Here is a 20,333-nt window from a genome sequence, read left to right as displayed (position 1 = left end):
TAACAGCAATAATGATTTCCAAGCTAGGCATTTCATAGTAGTCAGTGCCAGTCCTTGGCCCTCGACTCCTCCATAACATGTCAGTCCTAGAGGAGCATATTGCTTAAATCGATCCCACTACCCCCTCCTAAAAAGAAGCAATTACTGTAAATTTGAACCAATCTAAAATGTGTGTGTGTAAAAAAAAAAAAAAAGCATTAATTTTGATGAAGATATATGTCAATGATTTTTGTGGTTAGGTTAGCATGAACTACCGGTCTTACCTGAACTACATCCCCAGAATTAAAACTCATCTCGTCATGATTCCTTGCTTCGAATGAATATAAAGCTCTGTAATTCACCAAGGCAGCTGAATTCCTAGATTCTGAGGCACTAACTACGTTACCTGAAAGAAGAAAAAGTATTACTGGTATTTATTATTTTGGTACTTCAGTAGTGCTAAGAGACGACAAGCTTGTTCAGGGCCCCACTGATATAATGAAAGGATGGTCCCTGCCCTAAAGACCTTACAGTCTAAGTGTATGGTGAGAGATAACTGGGTACAACAAACAGATGGAAGGAGCAGAACATCACACAGACTATTGATTAACGTAATAAACAGGAGTAGCAGTGAACACAGATGTGCTTAGTCAAAATAGGAAGTCTTTGTCTTCCTACCCATCTCTTCTTGTTAAATATCTTCACCAGGATCAGTGTTTTAATATTTTCTTTCATTTATGTGTAGAAGTTTTACATTTCCTTCAAATTGACTAGAAAAGGCTACCCCAACACTGAGTGGCCTGCAACCCTGGTGACATTCTTGTAGTGGCCTGCAACCCAGGTGACATTCTTGTCAAGGAGAAACTTAAAAGCCCAGAACAGCAAAATATTACATATTTGTATTTGATATAGTCTCAGTCTCTAAATTTCTCTAAGTCGATAAGTAATACTACTAAACCAGCCACACTACAGCCATAACAATGGTTAACAATGAGCAAAAAAAAAAAAAAAAAAAAAGCATTCTGTAATTCTGCTTCCACTAAGTCAATAGTAAAACTACCATCAAGTTCAATGGGAGCAGAATTAGGCTAACACTAAGCATTTTTCAATATCCTACCCATAACGCCATGCTGACCTCAGTTTTGACCACCATCTAGTAACCGAGGTTATGATACCTATAATTTCTCTATCAGTGTTAATCAATGAATCAATGTTACTTTAAGGCTGTACGCATTCTCACTACTTGATTCTTATCTGTTCACTGACTATCAAAAATTGTTTTAAAAGAAATTATGAACATCTCATGCCACAACATGTGGTGAGTATTCTGTTGCATAGACAAAGTGCAGGAAAGCCAAAATGTTACTGCTCCGAGTGTCCAGGATTCTTAACTGAAAGCACTGAAAGATCTGTGGTCAGATCCTCTGTTGGTGTAAACTGTTATAGCTCAACTGACATCAACAGCTTTACTCCAACTGTGGATATGGTCCATGGTCTCCAACATCAATTTTTAAACACAAGACCTATAATATTGTCATTATTCTACAATAAAATGTCTAAATATGAAGTAACAATATTCATTCAAGACAAGGAACATTTTAAACAAAAAATAAATCAATAGATGAAGTTTACCTTCACTTCTCCACGTAGGCTTAAGATTTCTACCCTCAGTCTGTTTCAACAAGTCTGCAAATTTCTCATTTAAGTTTAATTTTGAAGTGTGTTTCTCTGACTCTTGCAGGTTGGCTGTATCTTTTCTTCTCTTCTCTTCTTCATGCTGTTTACGCCTCTCCTCAGCTTCTTTTGCAATCTGTTCTTGCTTCCTTTTGTCTTCTTCCAGTTGTCTCTGCCTTTGTTTTTCCGTTTCTCTCTGAATCTCAGCTAGCTTGTTCCTCTCCTCCGCATGTTTCTCCTCAGCCAGTTTTTGCAACTGGAACTCCCTCTCTCTCACCTGGGCAGCTGCCTCCTCAGCTTTTTGTTTTTCTTCATGAATTTTTTCCTGCATTCGCTCTTCCTGTAATCGCTTTTTTTTCTCCTCCTCTTCCTTTCGGACATTTTCCTGCCATAAGTTCTCCTTCTCCTGTTTTGCTTTCCTTAACGAAAAGGGAAAAATAAATACATAAATAAATAAGTGAGAAAGTGTTTATAGGATTAACCACAGTTAGCGACCTGGGAGTCACTGCAGTCACATGCAAGGCTCGGGTGGCAGAGCCAGGGCTAGAATTTACACAGGCGGCCCTAAATGTAAAGTACTGCCCCCTCCACACTCTTCTAGAGTACAGTGAAGAAATGCTGGTTGACTAACCATAACAACAATATGTCGATGAATACAAGATCCCCACTTCGAAAGGAGAGAGAGCGCAGATCCCTGCTTGGTCCCCAAACCTAGAGTGCAGAGAAGAACTGACACTTGACATAGCAATCTCCTTCTGTTCAACAGCCACATGTCACGTGTGTCTAAAAACAAATGCCAAAAATCCTTCAAAGTGCCTGTACCTTTAGCACTTCAGAGACAATGGTTTGGGATGGTGCTGGGGTATTCGTTTGCTGTCATTAGCATGTGACAAAAAATTTATTTAATCAGCCTCAGCACTATCCTCTTCTTTCTCCTCTTCTAGCATTCTCTTTTGCTCTCTGTTCCCCAATCTCCCTATGCCACCTGCCGTCATCCACAGCAGGATCTCTCCATCCTGTTTGTTTCCTCTTCCGTTTCTGTTACCCCCTTACTGCAGACCAAAAACTCTTGGGATAGGTACCACGTCTTCTCACTCGCGCACACAATCCAGCACATCTTAGGCACTAATAAAATACAAATAAGACAGACTTATGGTCTGAAAACATTGTTCCTTGGCCTTTCACGCCTGAGAGCTTCTTCGGCAGTGCCTCCATGATCAATGCTATTCAACTTGATGTGCCAGGGCAGAGCAGAAAATGGAGCATTAATCTATCTATGGTATTTCTCGGGTGCCCATCATTTCAATATCCAAATCCCACATATGAAAAATGAAAAGTTGTTCAGAGATGGCCATAAAAGACTTTGGTCTTTACCAATATCTGGTTTGGCGAATTTTACTTATTACTTTTTTTTGTTGTAATTCCTGGTCTTCAGTTATTGTGGGAATTTATTGCAGCATTTATATTCTCCTCACTCCACAGTCTTCAGTGTAGTATCTGAGAATCTGGCAGTATTCTCTGAAAATGGCCAGGTTTGGCTCAGTCATATCTCCATTTAAATCAGGGACTATTATCTCGAAGTGTCTCAGCCAATAACTTAGCTCCAATGATACTCTCCCCCCCTACACTTTTTTTTTTTGGGGGGGGGAGGAGTGAGGGGAAATGAAGGGTATCAGCAATCTGTCAGTCAATCAGTAACTAAACTACACAGGGCTGCACTAATACAGGGTTAGATTATCAAAAGTGCTTAGCACTCACAATTGAGGCCAGATTTTCAGAAGATCTCAGGTCCCATTTAGGTAGCTAAATGAGAGTGTGAAATTTTTACATGCACTCAGTGCCTCAGCTCTTTTGAAAATCTGGTGCCAAAGCCCAAACCTTAAATTGTAGTAAACAGGAAGCCAATGCAGTTCCTGGGAAACAGTCGTAACTGGACACATTCTAGTCTCATTTACACGAGTATAAACTCCCAATAACTTCACTGACAACTGTTATACCAGCATAACCCCAGTGTAAATGAGAAGAGTATTTGGTATGAATATGCTCCCCCTACATCAAAGCCTCTGAACAGATGGGCAGACACATTTTGCACCAGCTGTAGCCTCACATAGAGCTCATTATCGTAATGCAGTGTGAACATCATAAAGGCATAACGTGACCGTAGCAAGATGCAGATCAGAGTGACGTGAGTGCAGCCAGCTAACCAGATAACTGAAAAAACTTTTTGGCCAGCAATGCCACTTGAGAGCCCTGGACCGATCAGGCAGGTGGTAGGGGAAAGTTGACAACAGAATCTGGAAAGAGCTGATACAAAATAACGTAGGAGCATAATAACGTAAGATCATTTACGGACAAAAGGAAGGATCCCTTTCCATATAGGTAAACGTGAACGTTTTCTAGCTCATCAGGCAAGAAACCAATATAAGATCAGGGATTGAAATGCAAAGAGGAAACTAAGGATTAATTTAGTCTCTTACCCTTAAAACTAGTAACTTGCGGACATTCAACTGGTTTTCAAGATCATCATATCGAAATTAGGCAGTCACAATGTTCGTCCAATTTCCATAAATATTCAGGGACTAAGAATATCACACTGTCAGAGTATGAATGACTGGCAACTAAACTACATTTGTTCATTTAGTAGGAAGCGCTTTTTAAGTGGAGGGAGAAGATGTACAATGACAGCAAAACAAGGTAGAAAATGTGAATAAGTAATCTTAAATGCATGGAAGCTGTGTATTGGAGAAGAGATTAAAAAGCCTAATTACAAAAATGGATTCTCAGGTTGACACATCAATCTTTGAGAACAACACTTTCATCAAATAGATTTGTCGTATCAAAAAGGGTAACAGACTCGTTCCTACATACTAAGGGGAAGGAAATTCAGAACTTCAGAAATCCTTGTATTCCATGTAAAAATTCAGAAGGCTTAGTTCATGTAGTGTTGCTCTCTTAGTAGGATGTATATTTTAATCAGTTAGATTTTATGTCTACTGGTATCAACATCTGAAGCTCACCAATGCAATATCCTGTTTTAAAAACTACAGTATCAGTGTTTTATGATTTTCAACCATGTTACCTTGCAGCCTCATCCTCCAGTCGCTTTTTTTGTGCAAGCTCAGCTCTTTTTCTTTCTACAGCTCTTATTTTCTCTTGTTTGATCCTGTGAAGTTGCTCAAGGGCTAAGTGCTGTGTGTTGTAGCTTTCTCTCAGTTCCTAATGAGGAAACACAATGAAGTATATCAAAGGACTGACAAGCAAATCCATTTTTCTAGGAAAGTAACTAGGCATTTTAATGCTTTGTGATCCAACACAAATGGATAGGACAATCTTAAAGTTAATAATGGATGTTGACTCTCATTCGAAAGAAAGAGTTAAACAGGAGCATATAAAAATATCTGGCAGATCTTTTGCAAACTCTTGTGCAGTTTATACTTGCAAAGTGCATCGTTTAGTCATTCCTCTGCTGGAGACTGCAAATACGATGGAGGGAAAAAGAGTGGGAATTTTAAATTAAGTACTTAAACACTGGGTCATCTAAGGACTAGAAGTACACAAATGATCTCTAAACAGTTGCCTGGTGGAGATAGCCTTTAAACTACAAGTAACACAAAACAGTACTGGAAATTTTGGGTATACATCCTTTAAGATGGAGGCTTCCCTTCACTATGTTTTAGTATTTCCTTTATTAGCCACTGCTTAATCTAACAGAAGGTTGCTACAAAAAGAAGAAAAATACATATAAAAATTTGTTAATTATGGGTGAAATATATAATCTTTTCTATAATTATGATTCAAAGAAATTTTTTAAATAACAACAAATCAATCCAATAACTAAGACATAGTCATGTGCAAAGTAAAGTTCAGACCACAGCATTTCCTCTAACTACGCTCAAACCAAAGGCTGAAATAATTGGTATGAAGCTTTGGATAACAGGCCTGCCCTGGCTCCACGCAGCTCCCAGAAGCGGCTGGCATGTCCCTGTGGCCCCTAGGCATAGGGGCAATCAGGGAGACTCTGCACGCTGCCCCTACCCTGAGCGCTGACTCTGCAGCTCCCATTGGCTGGGAACCACAGCCAATGGGAGCTGCAGGAGTGGTGCCTGCAGGCGTGGGCAGTGTGCAGAGCCCCCTGGCCTCTCTGCCTAGGAGGTGGACATGCTGGTCGCTTCTGGGAGCCACCTGAGGTAAGCACCATCCAGCAGGAGCCTGCACCCCAAGTCCCTTCCCACGCTCCAACCCCCTGCCCCAGCCCTGAGACCCCTTCCACACCTAAACTCCCTCCCAGAGCCCACAACCGCTCCCATACCCCAACCTCCTGCCCCAGCCCAGAGCCCTCTCCTGCACCCCAAACACCCCATTCCCAGTCCCAGCCCAGAGCCTGCACCCCCATCTGAAGCCCTCACCCTCTCCTGCACCCCAATCCCCTGCCTGTGCTCTGAACCCCCCACCTTGCATCCAAACTCCCTCCCAGAGCCTGCACTCCAACTCCCTGGCCCAGCCGTGAGCCCCCTCCTGCACTCCATACTCCTCGGCCCCAGCCCAGAGCCGCCTCTTGCACCCCAAACCCCTCATTCCTGGTCCCACACCAGATCCCTCATCCCCAGCCGGAGCCCTCGTCCGCCCTGCACTCCAACCCCCAGCCCCAGCCCTGAGACCCCTCCCACACCCCAACTCTCTCATCCCCAACCCCACCCCAGGGCCTGCACCACCAGCCAGAGTCCTCCCCCTCCCCACCCTAGCCTGGTGAAAATGGATGAGGGTGGGGAAGAGTGAGCAAGGCAGGGAAGAGGGGATGGAGTGAGCGGGGCGGGACCTCAGAGAAGGGGCGGGGCAGGGTAGGAGTGTTCGTTTTTCTGCAATCAGAAAGTTGGCTACCCTAGTTAACCCGGGCACTGATGCAATTTCAGGACTCTTCTGAACCCAGACCAAATAAATCACGGAATTGACTCATAGCTGACAGGTGTGTGTGTGTGTGTGTGTAGGTGAGTGAGTGTGTGTGGGGGAGGAGGGCAGGTGTGTGTGTGTGTGAGAGTGAGTGAGTGTGGGGGGGGCAAATGAACACAAAGAAACTGTGTTTCTATCAAAATGGGAAGATAATTTTTTGGTGGATATTGCCTTACCTGAAAAGAAAAAGCGGTACCTAGGTAATAAAGCTAATTGAATCTGTTAATGTATCAGGTTTCAGAGTAACAGCCGTGTTAGTCTGTATTCGCAAAAAGAAAAGGAGTACTTGTGGCACCTTAGAGACTAACCAATTTATTTGAGCATGAGCTTTCGTGAGCTACAGCTCACTTCATCGGATGCATACTGTGGAAACTGCACAAGACATTATATACACAGATACCATGAAACAATACCTCCTCCCACCCCACTGTCCTGCTGGTAATAGCTTATCTAAAGTGATCATCAAGTTGAGCCATTTCCAGCACAAATCCAGGTTTTCTCACCCTCCACCCCCCCACACACAAACTCACTCTCCTGCTGGTAATAGCCCATCTAAAGTGACCACTCTCTTTACAATGTGTATGATAATCAAGGTGGGCCATTTCCAGCACAAATCCAGGTTTTCTCACCCCCCCACCCCCCTCCAAAAACCACACACACAAACTCACTCTCCTGCTGGTAATAGCTTATCCAAAGTGACCACTCTCCTCACAATGTGTATGAAAATCAAAGTGGGCCATTTCCAGCACAAATACAGGTTTTCTCACTCCCCCCACCCCCTTTTTTTAAAAAAAAACACACACACAGAAAAACTCACTCTCCTGCTGGTAATAGCTTATCCAAAGCGACCACTCTCCCTACAATGTGCATGATAATCAAGGTGGGCCATTTCCAGCACAAAGCCAGGTTTTCTCACCCTCCCACCCCCATACACACACAAACTCACTCTCCTGCTGGTAACAGCTCATCCAAAGTGACCACTCTCCTTACAATGTGCATGATAATCAAGGTGGGCCATTTCCAGCATAAATCCAAGTTTAACCAGAACGTCGGAGGGGGGGGAAGGGGGGGAGAAAAAAACAAGGGGAAATAGGCTACCTTGCATAATGACTTAGCCACTCCCAGTCTCTATTTAAGCCTCAATTAATAGTATCCAATTTGCAAATGAATTCCAATTCAGCAGTTTCTCGCTGGAGTCTGGATTTGAAGTTTTTTTGTTGTAAGATAGCGACCTTCATGTCTGTGATTGCATGACCAGAGAGATTGAAGTGTTCTCCGACTGGTTTATGAATGTTATAATTCTTGACATCTGATTTGTGTCCATTTATTCTTTTACGTAGAGATTGTCCAGTTTGATCAATGTACATGGCAGAGGGGCATTGCTGGCACATAATGGCATATATCACATTGGTGGATGTGCAGGTGAACGAGCCTCTGATAGTGTGGCTGATGTTATTAGGCCCTTTGATGGTGTCCCCTGAATAAATATGTGGGCACAGTTGGCAACGGGCTTTGTTGCAAGGATAGGTTCCTGGGTTAGTGGTTCTGTTGTGTGGTATGTGGTTGATGGGCTATTACCAGCAGGAGAGAGAGTTTGTGTGTGGGGGGTGGGGGCGGAGGGTGAGAAAACCTGGATTTGTGCTGGAAATGGCTCAACTTGATGATCACTTTAGGTAAGCTATTACCAGCAGGAGAGTGGGGTGGGAGGAGGTATTGTTTCATGGTCTCTGTGTATATAATGTCTTCCGCAGTTTCCACAGTATGCATCCGATGAAGTGAGCTGTAGCTCACGAAAGCTCATGCTCAAATAAATTGGTTAGTCTCTAAGGTGCCACAAGTACTCCTTTTCTTTTTGTTAATGTATCAGTCCATTAACAAACAAGATACACATCAGTATTTTCTGGCTTTGCTTTATAAGCAAGTAAGTTTAAGCTGTTAGGATAGCAGAAGGATTTAAAAGCAAGCAGAAAAGAAAAGAATATTCATTCTGTTTTTGAAAAGTTTTATTTTTAAACAAAGGTTTTCAGTTGAGTACTAAAGAGATAATATATCCAAAAAGAAAGGGAAAACAGAGAAAAACCATGAAATAATTAAAAGCAAAAGAGCCAAAGATTAGAAAATAACCTTAAGTAAGAGGAAGAGGTTGTTGAGACAGCTTAGCAGAGACAAAAGGCACTGAAGAACAGAATCATCCATATTCTCACACTGCAAGATAAGGCAGATAAAAAGCCAATTAAACTTTGTAACGATTTAAAAAAATATATTGTAGGGAAGACTACATTGTTGATGCAGTCACTGAACATAACTGAATTGCTCTCACTAACCAGCAAGCCATGCAGCACACATGTGATTCCAAATGCAAGCACCAATATTGTGGGTGATGTTTTCTTTATAAAAAAAAAATGTTCTGAGAGTTTTTTCCCTTAAGCTCTCTTCAACAGATGCAATGTGGTCCTTCCTTTAGCCAGAAGGGAAATCATATAATTTATTCCTTTAGCCAGAAGAGAAATCATACAATTTATTCTAAAATTCACATCAATGCCACTATGAATAAGCCAGCAAACAGAGCACAGCGACAACACCCTTGTCAGAAAGTTGCATGCATCTGTCTGATAAACTGACAATATATAAACCACACAGCCTCCTTCAATTATCCTCTGCACATTCTGTCTCCTAGTTAAAGGAATACAAGCATCCATGTCTATTGCCAAAAGTGAATATCCCATGTGCTGTGCTGGCAGATTAGTATTTTCTTCCAATACAAATTAAACAATTAGGATACTCCATTTACAATCTGCGAAATGGTAGCCATACAACCTTACTGCCATAGCGACAGAACCTGCAGGCGCTCAGCAACCTCAACCCAAGTTCCCTCTAAGTTCCCCAGAGTTCCACTCAGGGCTCTGGCGGGGAGAGGCACACCTCCCCCGGCCCCAACCCATCCAGGCCAGTACTGGGTTTATTATGGCGGCTGGCCCACCCTCAGCAGGGACCCCACCGGCCCAGCCCGGTGCTCCACTTCATTTGTGCTGCAGCCCAGCAGCAGCAGCGCTGGCTCTTCTCCTCTCCAGCCCCTTCCCCGTGCTCCTCTAGGCCCGCCAGCCCAGGGCTTCTCCTCGCCCCCTCCCCACCCCCCAATCCCTCCTGCCTACTCGCTCCTCTCAGCCATCTGGTAGAGGGCTCTTCTCTCTGCCCCTGCCCTCCATCACCCACAGGCAGCAGCCATCGGCTGCCTGCCAGTGATGGGGAAGGTGGGGGGGAGGGGGGATGGGATGAGTGGAAAGGAGCCCACAGCTGCTGCTGTTCTTCCGGGCCACCAGTGACGGACAGTCTGCCGCTTCGAGCCAGAAGCTGTGGACCACTAGCAGCCTAGACTGCGGACAGACCTGCCATGGCTGGGGGAGGGGCACCCCTCCCTCGGACCCAACCAAGCCCGTCTTGGACCTGCCGTGGCTGGGAGAGAGGTGCCCCACAGTTGGCCCCAACCCAGCCCAGCCCTGGAGCTGCCGCACGCAGCAGGGAGAGGCGCCTCTCCCACCCAGCCCACGTGCTGCTATGGAGAGCGCGAGCTGGGGGGAGTTCTCTCTCCCCGCCATAGCCCCGGAGCATCCTGCACCCCAAACCCTTCATCCCCAGCCCCACCCCAGAGCCCACATCCCCAGCCAGAGTCCTCCCCCCCCGCACCCCAACACTCTGCCCCAGCCCTGAGCCCCTCCCTAGAGCCCACACCCCCAGCCAGTCACACATCACCTCCATACTTGTGCCAAAACAAAATTAATTACGCAATGCGTGGGAAAAATTAGAAGGAACACTGCCCACAACTCTCATTTACTTTTATGTATTTTAGGGCCTGTGTTGAGTAAGAGTGAACTATGAGAGTGCCTTTGAAAGGCATTGTAACATGATGAACGCAGAGGAGGGGTAAGCAAGGGAGAGGGGGTGTTAATATCTAATTATACATTTGACAGTTTTGAATTAGTTTCTAATTGCACATTTGCTAGAAGATGTTTGGCAATGCTTATTTTGATATTATAAAATAGGCACAGACTTTCAGAAAAGACATGGCATAGGGGGACAGCAAATAAAAGTTTGGTGACTGGATGAGGAGGAAAACATGGCTTATTACTAAAGACAATATATTTGCAGAATGCATGTACCTTGAGCTGATTGTTAAATGTATCCATTTCAGAGAGTTTGGAAGCAGTTTCCTTTTCTAGGGCATTTAATTGCTCCCGAAGTCTTTGGCATAATTCTTCCTTTTCTAGGAATTTCTTGTTCACTGAACTGATTCCTGTATCTGCATAGGAAAGATCATGTACTTTTACAATGATTTCTATTTGTATTACCATACTTTTCAATAACCACTTTTTTTAATTTACATTCACTCCCACTTCAGAAATGAATTGCTTATACCACTTCTTGTGGTACATTCTCATACAGCTTCTAGCACAATTGGGCCTTGATCCTTGATTGAGGATCAGGTACGGGCACTACCATAACTCATATAATAAAGTTCGTATGACATCTCCTCTTCATATTGTATTAGTCTGATTAGATGCAACTCCTGAGGGCAGACACTTTGGCCCTCATTTGCCACTCACTTAACAGTAGTGTAAAACTTCCATAAATTCCTTTGATTTAAATGGAGTTACTCCTGATTTTACATGACTGTAAGCAAAAGGAAAATCTGGGCAGCAAAGACCATAATTCCTCCCTGTACTATAGTCTGTATTGTCTATGTTTAAAGTTGTAGACTTCTTTTCTTATCAAAACATATTTCTCCCCACATTTGTTAGATATAGGAAATGGTAGAAAGTAGGGACAACAAACAGTTCTGAATATTTGTTGGGACTTGCTAAATCTATGGTAACTATGAAGGAATGGTTAATAACGACAGACAGTAGCTTTCCCAGTGAGTAAAGAAAAGCTACTATACAGAGCAAAGAGTTTATTTGAAGACACTTACTAGGAGTGTTGTCCAGCTGCATGTGTTTTATTCTCTCATTTAATAACTGCTTTTCAGGAATTAAATGGACTAGTTTATTCTGATATTCCTATAGATATATAAGAAAGAGGTGCAATGTATTTTTAAGAAAGGTTAATATCTGTTTATATGGCACCAACCACAAACAAACAATTTTTTAATACAACATAAAGTAAGTAAACTGTATGATAATGCATTGGTACAATTTTTTCCCATAATAGGGAAAAAACTTACGATTCTATGATCACCATATATATATAAAAACTAAGTATTCTTCAACACATAAATTTAAAAGAGTTTAAATAACAAATGTAAAGCATATTAGCATAACATTTGTGTATTATGGTACAATGTGCATTTCCAAAGAAATCCAAGCATTCTTTGAAACTAGCCATCAACTAATAGGTTTCAGTTTCTGATAAATAAAACAAAAACAAGTTATTATGCCATGTGCTTTACTTTAGCATATGAAATTTCTAATACTTGAAATCATTCATCAATTTTAACACCTTGCAAGGGATTTGCCCCAATAGTCAATTGCTAGAAATCAGTGTAGCTGCACCAGTGCTAACCCCATGTGTAGACAAGAGAAGGATCAATACACAACGAAGAAATATCAATTATTACTAACTGCAACTGTGTGGTTTTGGAACAGGTGAGCTTAAATCTTTTTTTAAAAAGTGAGATGAAATAATGCAAAAGCAGTTTTACAATTTTTCACATTAATAGTCAAACCCTATGATTTTAAAATTAACATCCCCCCTCACCGCCAAATTTTTATGAATCAATGAAAAAGAGAGTTGATTTTTGAATTCCATCAATTAATTGTTGGAATGACTTGATGAACATCAGCTCTTGCATCTTCCATACATGTTCCATCATGTTGCTTAATTTAGTGATCTGAAAACATCTGAGATATTGTAGACAGAGCGCTGCACAGGTCTAGTACCTTCACTGGAAAGGTGAGAGCAAGAAAACACCTGTGGGAGTTTTACTTCTTTTTAGAAATATCAAATGTAGATGAAGAGGTAGAAACCAGGTAGGAATCTTATTGAACCCCACAAAATATCTTCCTATATAATCACTGGTAAACTAGCACATGCTACTGAAATTATGGTCAAAACCTCACTTCTAGCCTTGTAAAATTAATATCAATGATCATGAATGTACGTATTGGTTTCCCTAATGCTATAAATAATTTTAGTAGGCATTGTGGAACCACATTCACTGGCCATTTCTACTTAGTCTTCTTTTCTGCATCCTAACCATTCAATCCCTTGATGCTATTGCACAAATCTTTCCTATAAGGACACACTACTGATGCCACCACAACTGTTAAAGGGAAGTGAAAGAGATCGGTAGGTTTAACAGGAAATCACATACCTGAAGTTGCTGTTGTAGCTGTTTGATTTCTACAATTCCCAAATCACATTTTTTATCTAGAGCTTCCAGCTCACTTTTCTGAATTTGTTTTCTGCTTTGAACATCTTGCAGTCTGCCTGTGATCTGCTGATGTTTGCCACTCTACAGAAACCACATGTTGTAAAAAAAAACAAAACAACAAAAAAAGTTTCTCTATCAAACTTCTCTGAAAAGATCATTTCTGCCTAAAGGTACCTTAAGAACAATTCTTAGAAAAAATCCTGCTTTGATTGCTGAGCCAATACTAAGTTAATTTCCTGATCAAGAAAAAGTTGTACTTAGCACTTTAATGTGCATTTTAAGATTCTTGTACAATTTTAAAATTCTGTATATCACTCAAATATATTTAATATCACGTGTGCCTCACCAGGGCTTCTAATTCAAGATTAAGGCTCTTCTTTTTAGAGGTTAACTTGACAATTTCTTCTTGCTCCCTGTTTCTCTGATTAAGAAGATCTTGGCGTCGAATTCTCTCCCATTCCAGCCGTCGCTGGCGCTCGAGTTCCTGCTTTGCTGCCTGCAGATAACAAGTTATATTACTGTAAGCTTACGATACCCTTTAGAAACTCTAAAGCAAACTAGAAGTTTTACAGTGTTGATATCTACACATACATTCTGTAGCTAAATTAAGCTAAAATTAAATATTTCCAGTTTAACAAAACTGGAGTGTTTAATGTACAGACAAATGAAAGCTATATATGTATTTTCATACTTAGCAATATCTATATAGTTTGCCTTTTAATGAACAAAATCCACATAAAAACACCTTGAATCCTAAATGATATCATTAAAGGGGACACTACAAAGGCTGGCAGTTCTTAAATTAGACCTAGACCTTGCACGTTCAGGTTTGCTTACACTCTTGTGCAAAGTAATCTGCCATTCTGTTCTACTTGTGAGTAGCACAGCAATAAAACATATAAGAATTCTGCTCTTAAAGCACAATCTTATATATTTCAAATATCATATATGATCACAAGAATGGAAGATCTTATCCTACATGGTTCTGAACATCTCAACTCCCACTGGAAGGGAAACTGCCAGAAAAATCAACTGTGGAGAAAGATAATTGGGTATAGCGTAATGTATAATTCAGATACGAATTTGGTTTCACTCTAATAGTCTTGCCTCTAACTAAGAACAGTGTCGGGAACTAATAATGACTCAGAAGGCCCTTAGCATGATTGGTCACAGAGTGGATGCAATTTTAAATGTGATCGTGGACAAACCAAGTAAACCCAGATTTGTTATAGGATCGAAAGTAAAATAATGTCAGTTTCAAGCTTCAGTCGAGCCTAGTTTTGGGTTACAGTTGGGGTTTTTTTTGTTTAAAAAGAGAACTGTAAAAGAAAACGTGGCCCAGAATACGAAAGAGTCTTGAGAACCTGAGTTTTATCCACTTTAGGGGTTATTTGTAACAATAGTAGGCACAACATTTCAGACAAAAATGATAGTGTCCCTCCAAAATGACTTGCAATAGTCACACAAGGAGTGCATGCCCAAGCCAAGTTTCAATGAATGCCTGGCTCCCAGTCCTATGCTCAAACTACTAGACCAAGACTGCTTGTCTAGAGGTAACGCAAGTTCAAAGGCACATAAAAATTACAAGTTCCCAAATGGGCAAGGGAATAACTTTACCAACTGTGTTCACTGAGTGTGGGTGCGTACTACTTTAAGGATTAAAATAAATAAAATTAAGGAAACAACCTCCCGCCGTTCTATTTCTTTTCTCCTCTCTTCCTCCCTTTGTCTTTCCAGCTCTCGTTGTTTCTCCAACTGCCTTTCCAGTTCAAGCTGCTTTTTCCGCTCCTGCTCCTGCAGCTCCCTCTCTCTTCGCTCTTGTTCTTCTCTTTCTTTCTGAGCCTTACGTTCCGCCTCTCTCTGCTGCTGCTCCAGTAGGACTTGACGCCTTTTCTCCAGTTCCACGTTTCCTTTCTCATAGTTTGCTTTTCTCTTGTCCTCAAATGTAACTAAAATAAGGCACAGCTGTTTTACACAGAACAATGGTTCAAAGCAGTTCCTCTCTTACACTGCTAATGCCTACCATGTTTTCTTATTGGCTAGCTCAAAACATTGCACCATGGATAATTTAAGCACCTTAAATCAAGAAGTTTTAAGTATCTATCCTCTTTTCACAAAGACTGACATTCTTATCATTTTCACAGCTTGGCACAACAGCAAAATTTCATTACTTCTGACATCAAAAAGAAATGTTCTGTGGTAAAACTTTTTGACCTCCCACAAAAAACAGTGGCTAGGTAGGATTGGTGGTTTAAAGCAGAATACAATTTAACATTAATAGACATAAAATGATTCTATCTGTCCAGGACAAAAACAAATTTTTACAAGCTAATGGAGGGTTGTTTTCTTGGACACTGACACTGGATAGGAAAATGGAAGAGTTACACAGCTCATCTTTTTAAACCGTTCTTCACTGTACAGCACATATGTCAGCACAAATAAGGGGTTTTTCAAAAGGCGGGTTACCTTTAATTTTTCTTAGACCCAAACTGTTAAAACAGCAGCAAACCAACCATCATCAGGGTCAATAACTGCAACATGGAATTTTTTTAAAAAAAAAGCGTGGGGGGAATAGTTTAGGGGCCTCTGGGATTACCTTCCCAAAATGAAATAAGCCTTGCCCATACTCGGCCACTAAGAGGGAGCCTCTATTACTCCATTCTAGCAGCAGCAGTCAGACAACAGAGTCTGATACTATGGGCCACGGTAAGCTACAAGTTGCTTGCAGATACTGTGACAAGATCAAGCTACCTCAGGTTCAAAATCCTGCACTACTATGGAGACAACGCAAGCACCAGTAACTTTCAATTACATGGAATTTCATAGTGGTGTTCCAACGTTTCAACCATGAAGCTTTCCAAGACATTCATTAATAATAATGTCACTGATACGTCCTACACCTGAAAAACAGCCCTTCACCCTTACATTCATGATGTTTTCTTAACTGCCCTTAAATGACAGCATCAAGACAACCTTCCCTCTGTCCAAGGTAACAGGAGTACAGCTCCTGAAATAGTAATGCTGTACTTCCTTACCCCCTTTTTAGTTTCTAAAAGATGCAATATTCTTCAATAAAAAGTGTAATACACTAACACAAAACTCAAAATCTCATTCTTACCTGGCTGTTTTTTCTGGGGCTCCTCTTCTTGCATTCGCTGGCAAGATGGCAGAGTTCCATTAACATTTTCAGCATATTTTCCACTTCTAGGAGAGAAGTTATTTTGGGGGGAGTTAAATTCAGGCTATTCAGTATTCTTTATATTACCTCTGGATTTAGGTCAGGTCTCCCTGTCCTGAGCACTTTACCTGAAAGGAGGAGGTACCAATTCAGGAGGCAGGGTCAATGGCAGAGGCTGCCCAGCTTTGGCCATATCAGTTAGATGCATGGCTAACACAAACTCATCAGCTTTCAGCTGTCCATCTCCATCAACGTCAGATAGTGACCTACATAAAATGGGAGAATGTCGTTGTCAGTGCAACTGAAAATCACTTGGAAGGGATAACTGAAATGAGTTATTATAGAACAATTTCTTAAGGCGTAAACCTTGTAGGGTGAACTGGTAAACAATCCCTCATCTTAGTAGAAACAACAGTGGATGAAAGAAAAGTTTATTTTATTTTACAGTTTAAATAAGAATTGGCTTTTATACAGCATATATTGTCAAATGATTGCAAAGGCACTTCGCAAACATTAATTAGGTCAACATCACTATGCAGTATGTAATTAAGTGGGGAAAACGAGGATGAGAAAGGCTAAAGTGCCTTGCCCAAGGTAACATGAGAAGTGAACAGCAGAACTGGAAACAAAACCCTGTTCCATGCTCAAGCCACTTTCAAGATCACAACACCCATTTTACTCTGCCTCAGTTCTTTTCTCAGGATATACAGCATTATCTAAATGTATGCCCTGATACTACAAAAGGGATCTTCATACAGGGCTCCTTCCTCCCTTGTGACCCCTAGCCTAGGATTCTCTCTCAACACCAGACAGTTCAGCTGATAATGCTGTGGGGCAAAGGTGAGCTGCTTCAGAGCTCCCTGCTGCTGGCAGGTGCAGAATCAAATACTCTCAATCCCCATCATCCTGCTTTAATGGGTAGGCAGCATATACACTAGTATCACTGCCATACTCCTACATGAAACATTGCTGAAGAGTGAAGGAAAGGAACATGTGGTTGTCCACAGAGATGCAGGCAACGAGACTTCCTTAAAGAAGAGTGTGATGGGGCAGGCAGAAACAGTCCTGCAGAGCTGGCCACAAAGCGTTAATGGGGGGGAATCCAACAAAAATCAGAAACAAAGTTGATAAAAAGGTGATTTTTCTTCTGTTTACTGACCAGCTCCACCTATGGGCGATGTTAAAAATGACTCTCTCTTTAATACTAAAATAAAAGATTGATAATTACTGACTTTGGGATATATTGTGACATGGACTGCGTACCTGCGAATAGGACCTACTTGGATGCTACATGGCTACAGCTGCTCTGAATTCTCCACACCAAAGAGGAGGCTAATAGCACTTTCACTGCACCCCCATAATGCACCACACAACTGTGAGGCATACTACAATTTGCTGCTGATGCAGACCAGAGGCAAATGACTACCTCCTGGACGAAAGAAAAGCAGAGAGGGACGCTTCAGTGGATTGTCTAATGCTAATCTAATCCGCAAAGCTTCTGTGGACTCCTGCGAGAAGGTGAAGTTTATATATCACCCCTTACTCACAGCTGTGTTGAAAGGCAAGATCCAACCCAAAACATACAGGAGTTCAAAGTCTTCAGAAGATTGTAATTGTTTTCACCACCATAACAACAAGCTTTAATCAACTGCAATGTACAACTATATGTGTACAACTGTCACAAACCACTAATGGACTGAAGGAACACTTATGGTTCTTTTTTTTAATGTAAATTTAGGTTCAAATTTAAATTGACACGTTTTGAAAAAAATCTCTGGGGTTTGTTTGTTTTGACATTCTAATGAGAACTTATTTTTACCTGAAACTGTTGTTTCTCAACAAATAAACCCTCCTCTTCAGTGTTTACAATCCAAACAATGAAGCATTGAACCAGAAAGCAAAACTGACTTTGCTGATTTACATAGTTCAGTATAAATAATAAATGGCAAACTGGACATTTAAAACAGTGCAGTTTTAATAAATTATGAGCAAAATGGGTAAATAAAGTTTACTGGGTTTTATAGTGTATGATTTTTAAATGGACCTTGTCCTTTAACACTTCTTGATGGCAGAGAGCAGATTACATTCCATACCACAATTGTGTAAGCCTCTCATCAATCAGTGAGTAAACTTACCAAATGGTAGCCAGCTGAGTCTGAGAAAGGTTTGACTGCAGAAGGGCATTCCTTGCTTGAAATCCTTAGTGAAATACAAATTAAACTATTAAGAATTTTCATATATAAATCTATTTAGAACAAAAGACAGATATTATGTGATGTGTTGTAAACTGGGGCAACCCACATTTATTCTTAATTTTACTTCATCAGTTTATGCTGATGGTTTATTAATGCTGGTAGTCCGTATACTGTATTATTTCTGTATACTGTTAAAAACACAAACCACAGACACAATGATCACAAGTAGAGTAAAGAAATATCATTAGTGTCCTTGACCAACTTTTCTCATTCAGAAAATCCCACCACAGATGAACGTAACAGTTTATGGTGATCTTCACAGCTATATGTAGAATGTAGCTGACTATTTGCAAAGAGTTAGCACTGTTAATGTGGGGGCTACATTCCTTCCCCTGCTAACAAACTATACAGATTGCTAGGCAGAAACCTTCAGTCTATAGGAAAAATTATAGTAACCACTTAGCACTTTTCATGCTTAGATCCAAGTCCCTTACAAAAAGTGGAGAGGAGTTGTTCCCATTTTATAGACAGAGAAACTGAGACACAGTCAGATGAAGTGACTTGCTCAAGGTGACACAGCAAGTCAGTGGCAATGCCAAAAACTGAATCCCAGGTTTACGGACTTTTTGTCCACTTCTGTATCCACTGGACCACAATAATCCTTTGGTGATCTACTAAATAGATATACTATAGAACTCCATTCTTTTAGTAACTTTGAGTGGAACTTTTCAATAGCATCAAAGTGATTCTGGAGCACAACTTCCATTGAAAGTAAATGGGAGTTGTGCTCCTAAGTCATGTAGGCACATATGACAAACTCATCCCTTAACATCTGTGGGAGTGAGGCACACTGCTTGTATTGTTTACAAACAAAACAAAGAAAATAAAAAGCATGCATTTGAGCAATTTCTCCTGTGTGTACACAGTACAGTACATGGCACAAAAAGCATTTTGCACGTGTCCTTTATTTCACAAAGTCATTTTTAAAATATATTCAGCCTCGGATGGGGTGCCTGCAGAGCCTTTGCTGTTGTTGAGAGTGTTAAAATGAATGAATCAAGAATCATACAATAATTTACTGCATGTTTTCACTGCCTGCTCCCTTCTTTTCTCCCCGCTTCTAGCCCTCCCTTTCCCATAAGTGTATCCAGAATGCAACACTTAAGTCAAATTTTCAAACCCAGTGTATATGTGATTATAAATTTAAACAAGTTACTGCCTCTATTGCTAGGCTAGATTTTTAGGAAGGTAAGGTGGGGAGAGATTTATTTATTCCACAATACATATCATATGCGACCCATTAGCTAGTGTTTTTTTTTTTTTTAATATAATCACCCTTAGGGCACACTATTTTAAATTACGGTGGGGAAAAAGTGAAAAGACATGCTAGTCTGTAGAACCCAAGCAGCTTGAGAGATTTGTAAAACCTCAAACTCCGTAAGATCTGTTCCCCATTATTATTTTTCCAATAAGGACGGCAGGCTAAATGATATATAAATACTGGGATTATCCCTTAACGATTTTTTAAGTCCTTCAACACTGACTACCCTCCAGGTATTCACAAGTGTGGCTGTATTTAATAATAAATAGCATACTTTTGTTATTCAGTTACTTCTGCCTTTTGGTCCTTCAAAACACTAAAGTGAACACTATCCATGGCTGCAAATTTAGGTCATAAACAATGTTCCCTCTAATTTTTTATATCCATTTGTGGAGTGAACTTTATTATGTGCATCAATATGGAGGTGATGAGTGGCGGGGGTGGGGCCGAGGGGTTTGGTGTGTGGGAGGAGACTCAGGGCTGGGGCAGAGGGTTGGGGTGTGTGTGTGGGGTGAGGGCTCTGACTGGGGGTGTTGGCTCTGGGGTGGGCAGGCATGAGAGATTTGGAGTACAGGAGGGGGCTCAAGGCTGGGGCAGAGGGTTGGGGTGCAG

General features: G+C 41.2%; 1 protein-coding gene across 11 annotated transcripts in view; it reads right to left on the bottom strand.

Annotated features, from left to right (window-relative positions):
- ITSN2 (intersectin 2) overlaps positions 1–20,333 on the bottom strand; it is a 122,054-nt gene that overhangs the window by 60,686 nt on the left and 41,035 nt on the right. For 7 of the 11 annotated variants that reach the window (XM_073335823.1, XM_073335822.1, XM_073335827.1 and 4 more), the window contains 12 exons: positions 18,341–18,404; positions 16,334–16,471; positions 16,146–16,231; positions 14,714–14,976; positions 13,374–13,523; positions 12,968–13,108; positions 11,567–11,654; positions 10,758–10,897; positions 8,725–8,805; positions 4,733–4,869; positions 1,612–2,072; positions 264–385 (listed from right to left, as the gene is read on the bottom strand). In XM_073335823.1, coding sequence (XP_073191924.1) covers positions 264–385; positions 1,612–2,072; positions 4,733–4,869; positions 8,725–8,805; positions 10,758–10,897; positions 11,567–11,654; positions 12,968–13,108; positions 13,374–13,523; positions 14,714–14,976; positions 16,146–16,231; positions 16,334–16,471; positions 18,341–18,404 — 1,871 coding nt within the window. Of the gene's footprint in view, positions 1–263; positions 386–1,611; positions 2,073–4,732; positions 4,870–8,724; positions 8,806–10,757; positions 10,898–11,566; positions 11,655–12,967; positions 13,109–13,373; positions 13,524–14,713; positions 14,993–16,145; positions 16,232–16,333; positions 16,472–18,340; positions 18,405–20,333 lie in introns of those variants that run through there. The other 4 variants (XM_073335828.1, XM_073335830.1, XM_073335829.1 and 1 more) reach the window with 3 other exon arrangements.

This window comes from Lepidochelys kempii, chromosome 3, assembly GCF_965140265.1.
Source record: "Lepidochelys kempii isolate rLepKem1 chromosome 3, rLepKem1.hap2, whole genome shotgun sequence".
Taxonomy (NCBI): Eukaryota; Metazoa; Chordata; order Testudines; family Cheloniidae; genus Lepidochelys; species Lepidochelys kempii.
Note: the sequence above shows the minus strand (reverse complement) of the source record. Positions and strands in the feature narration are given on the sequence as shown.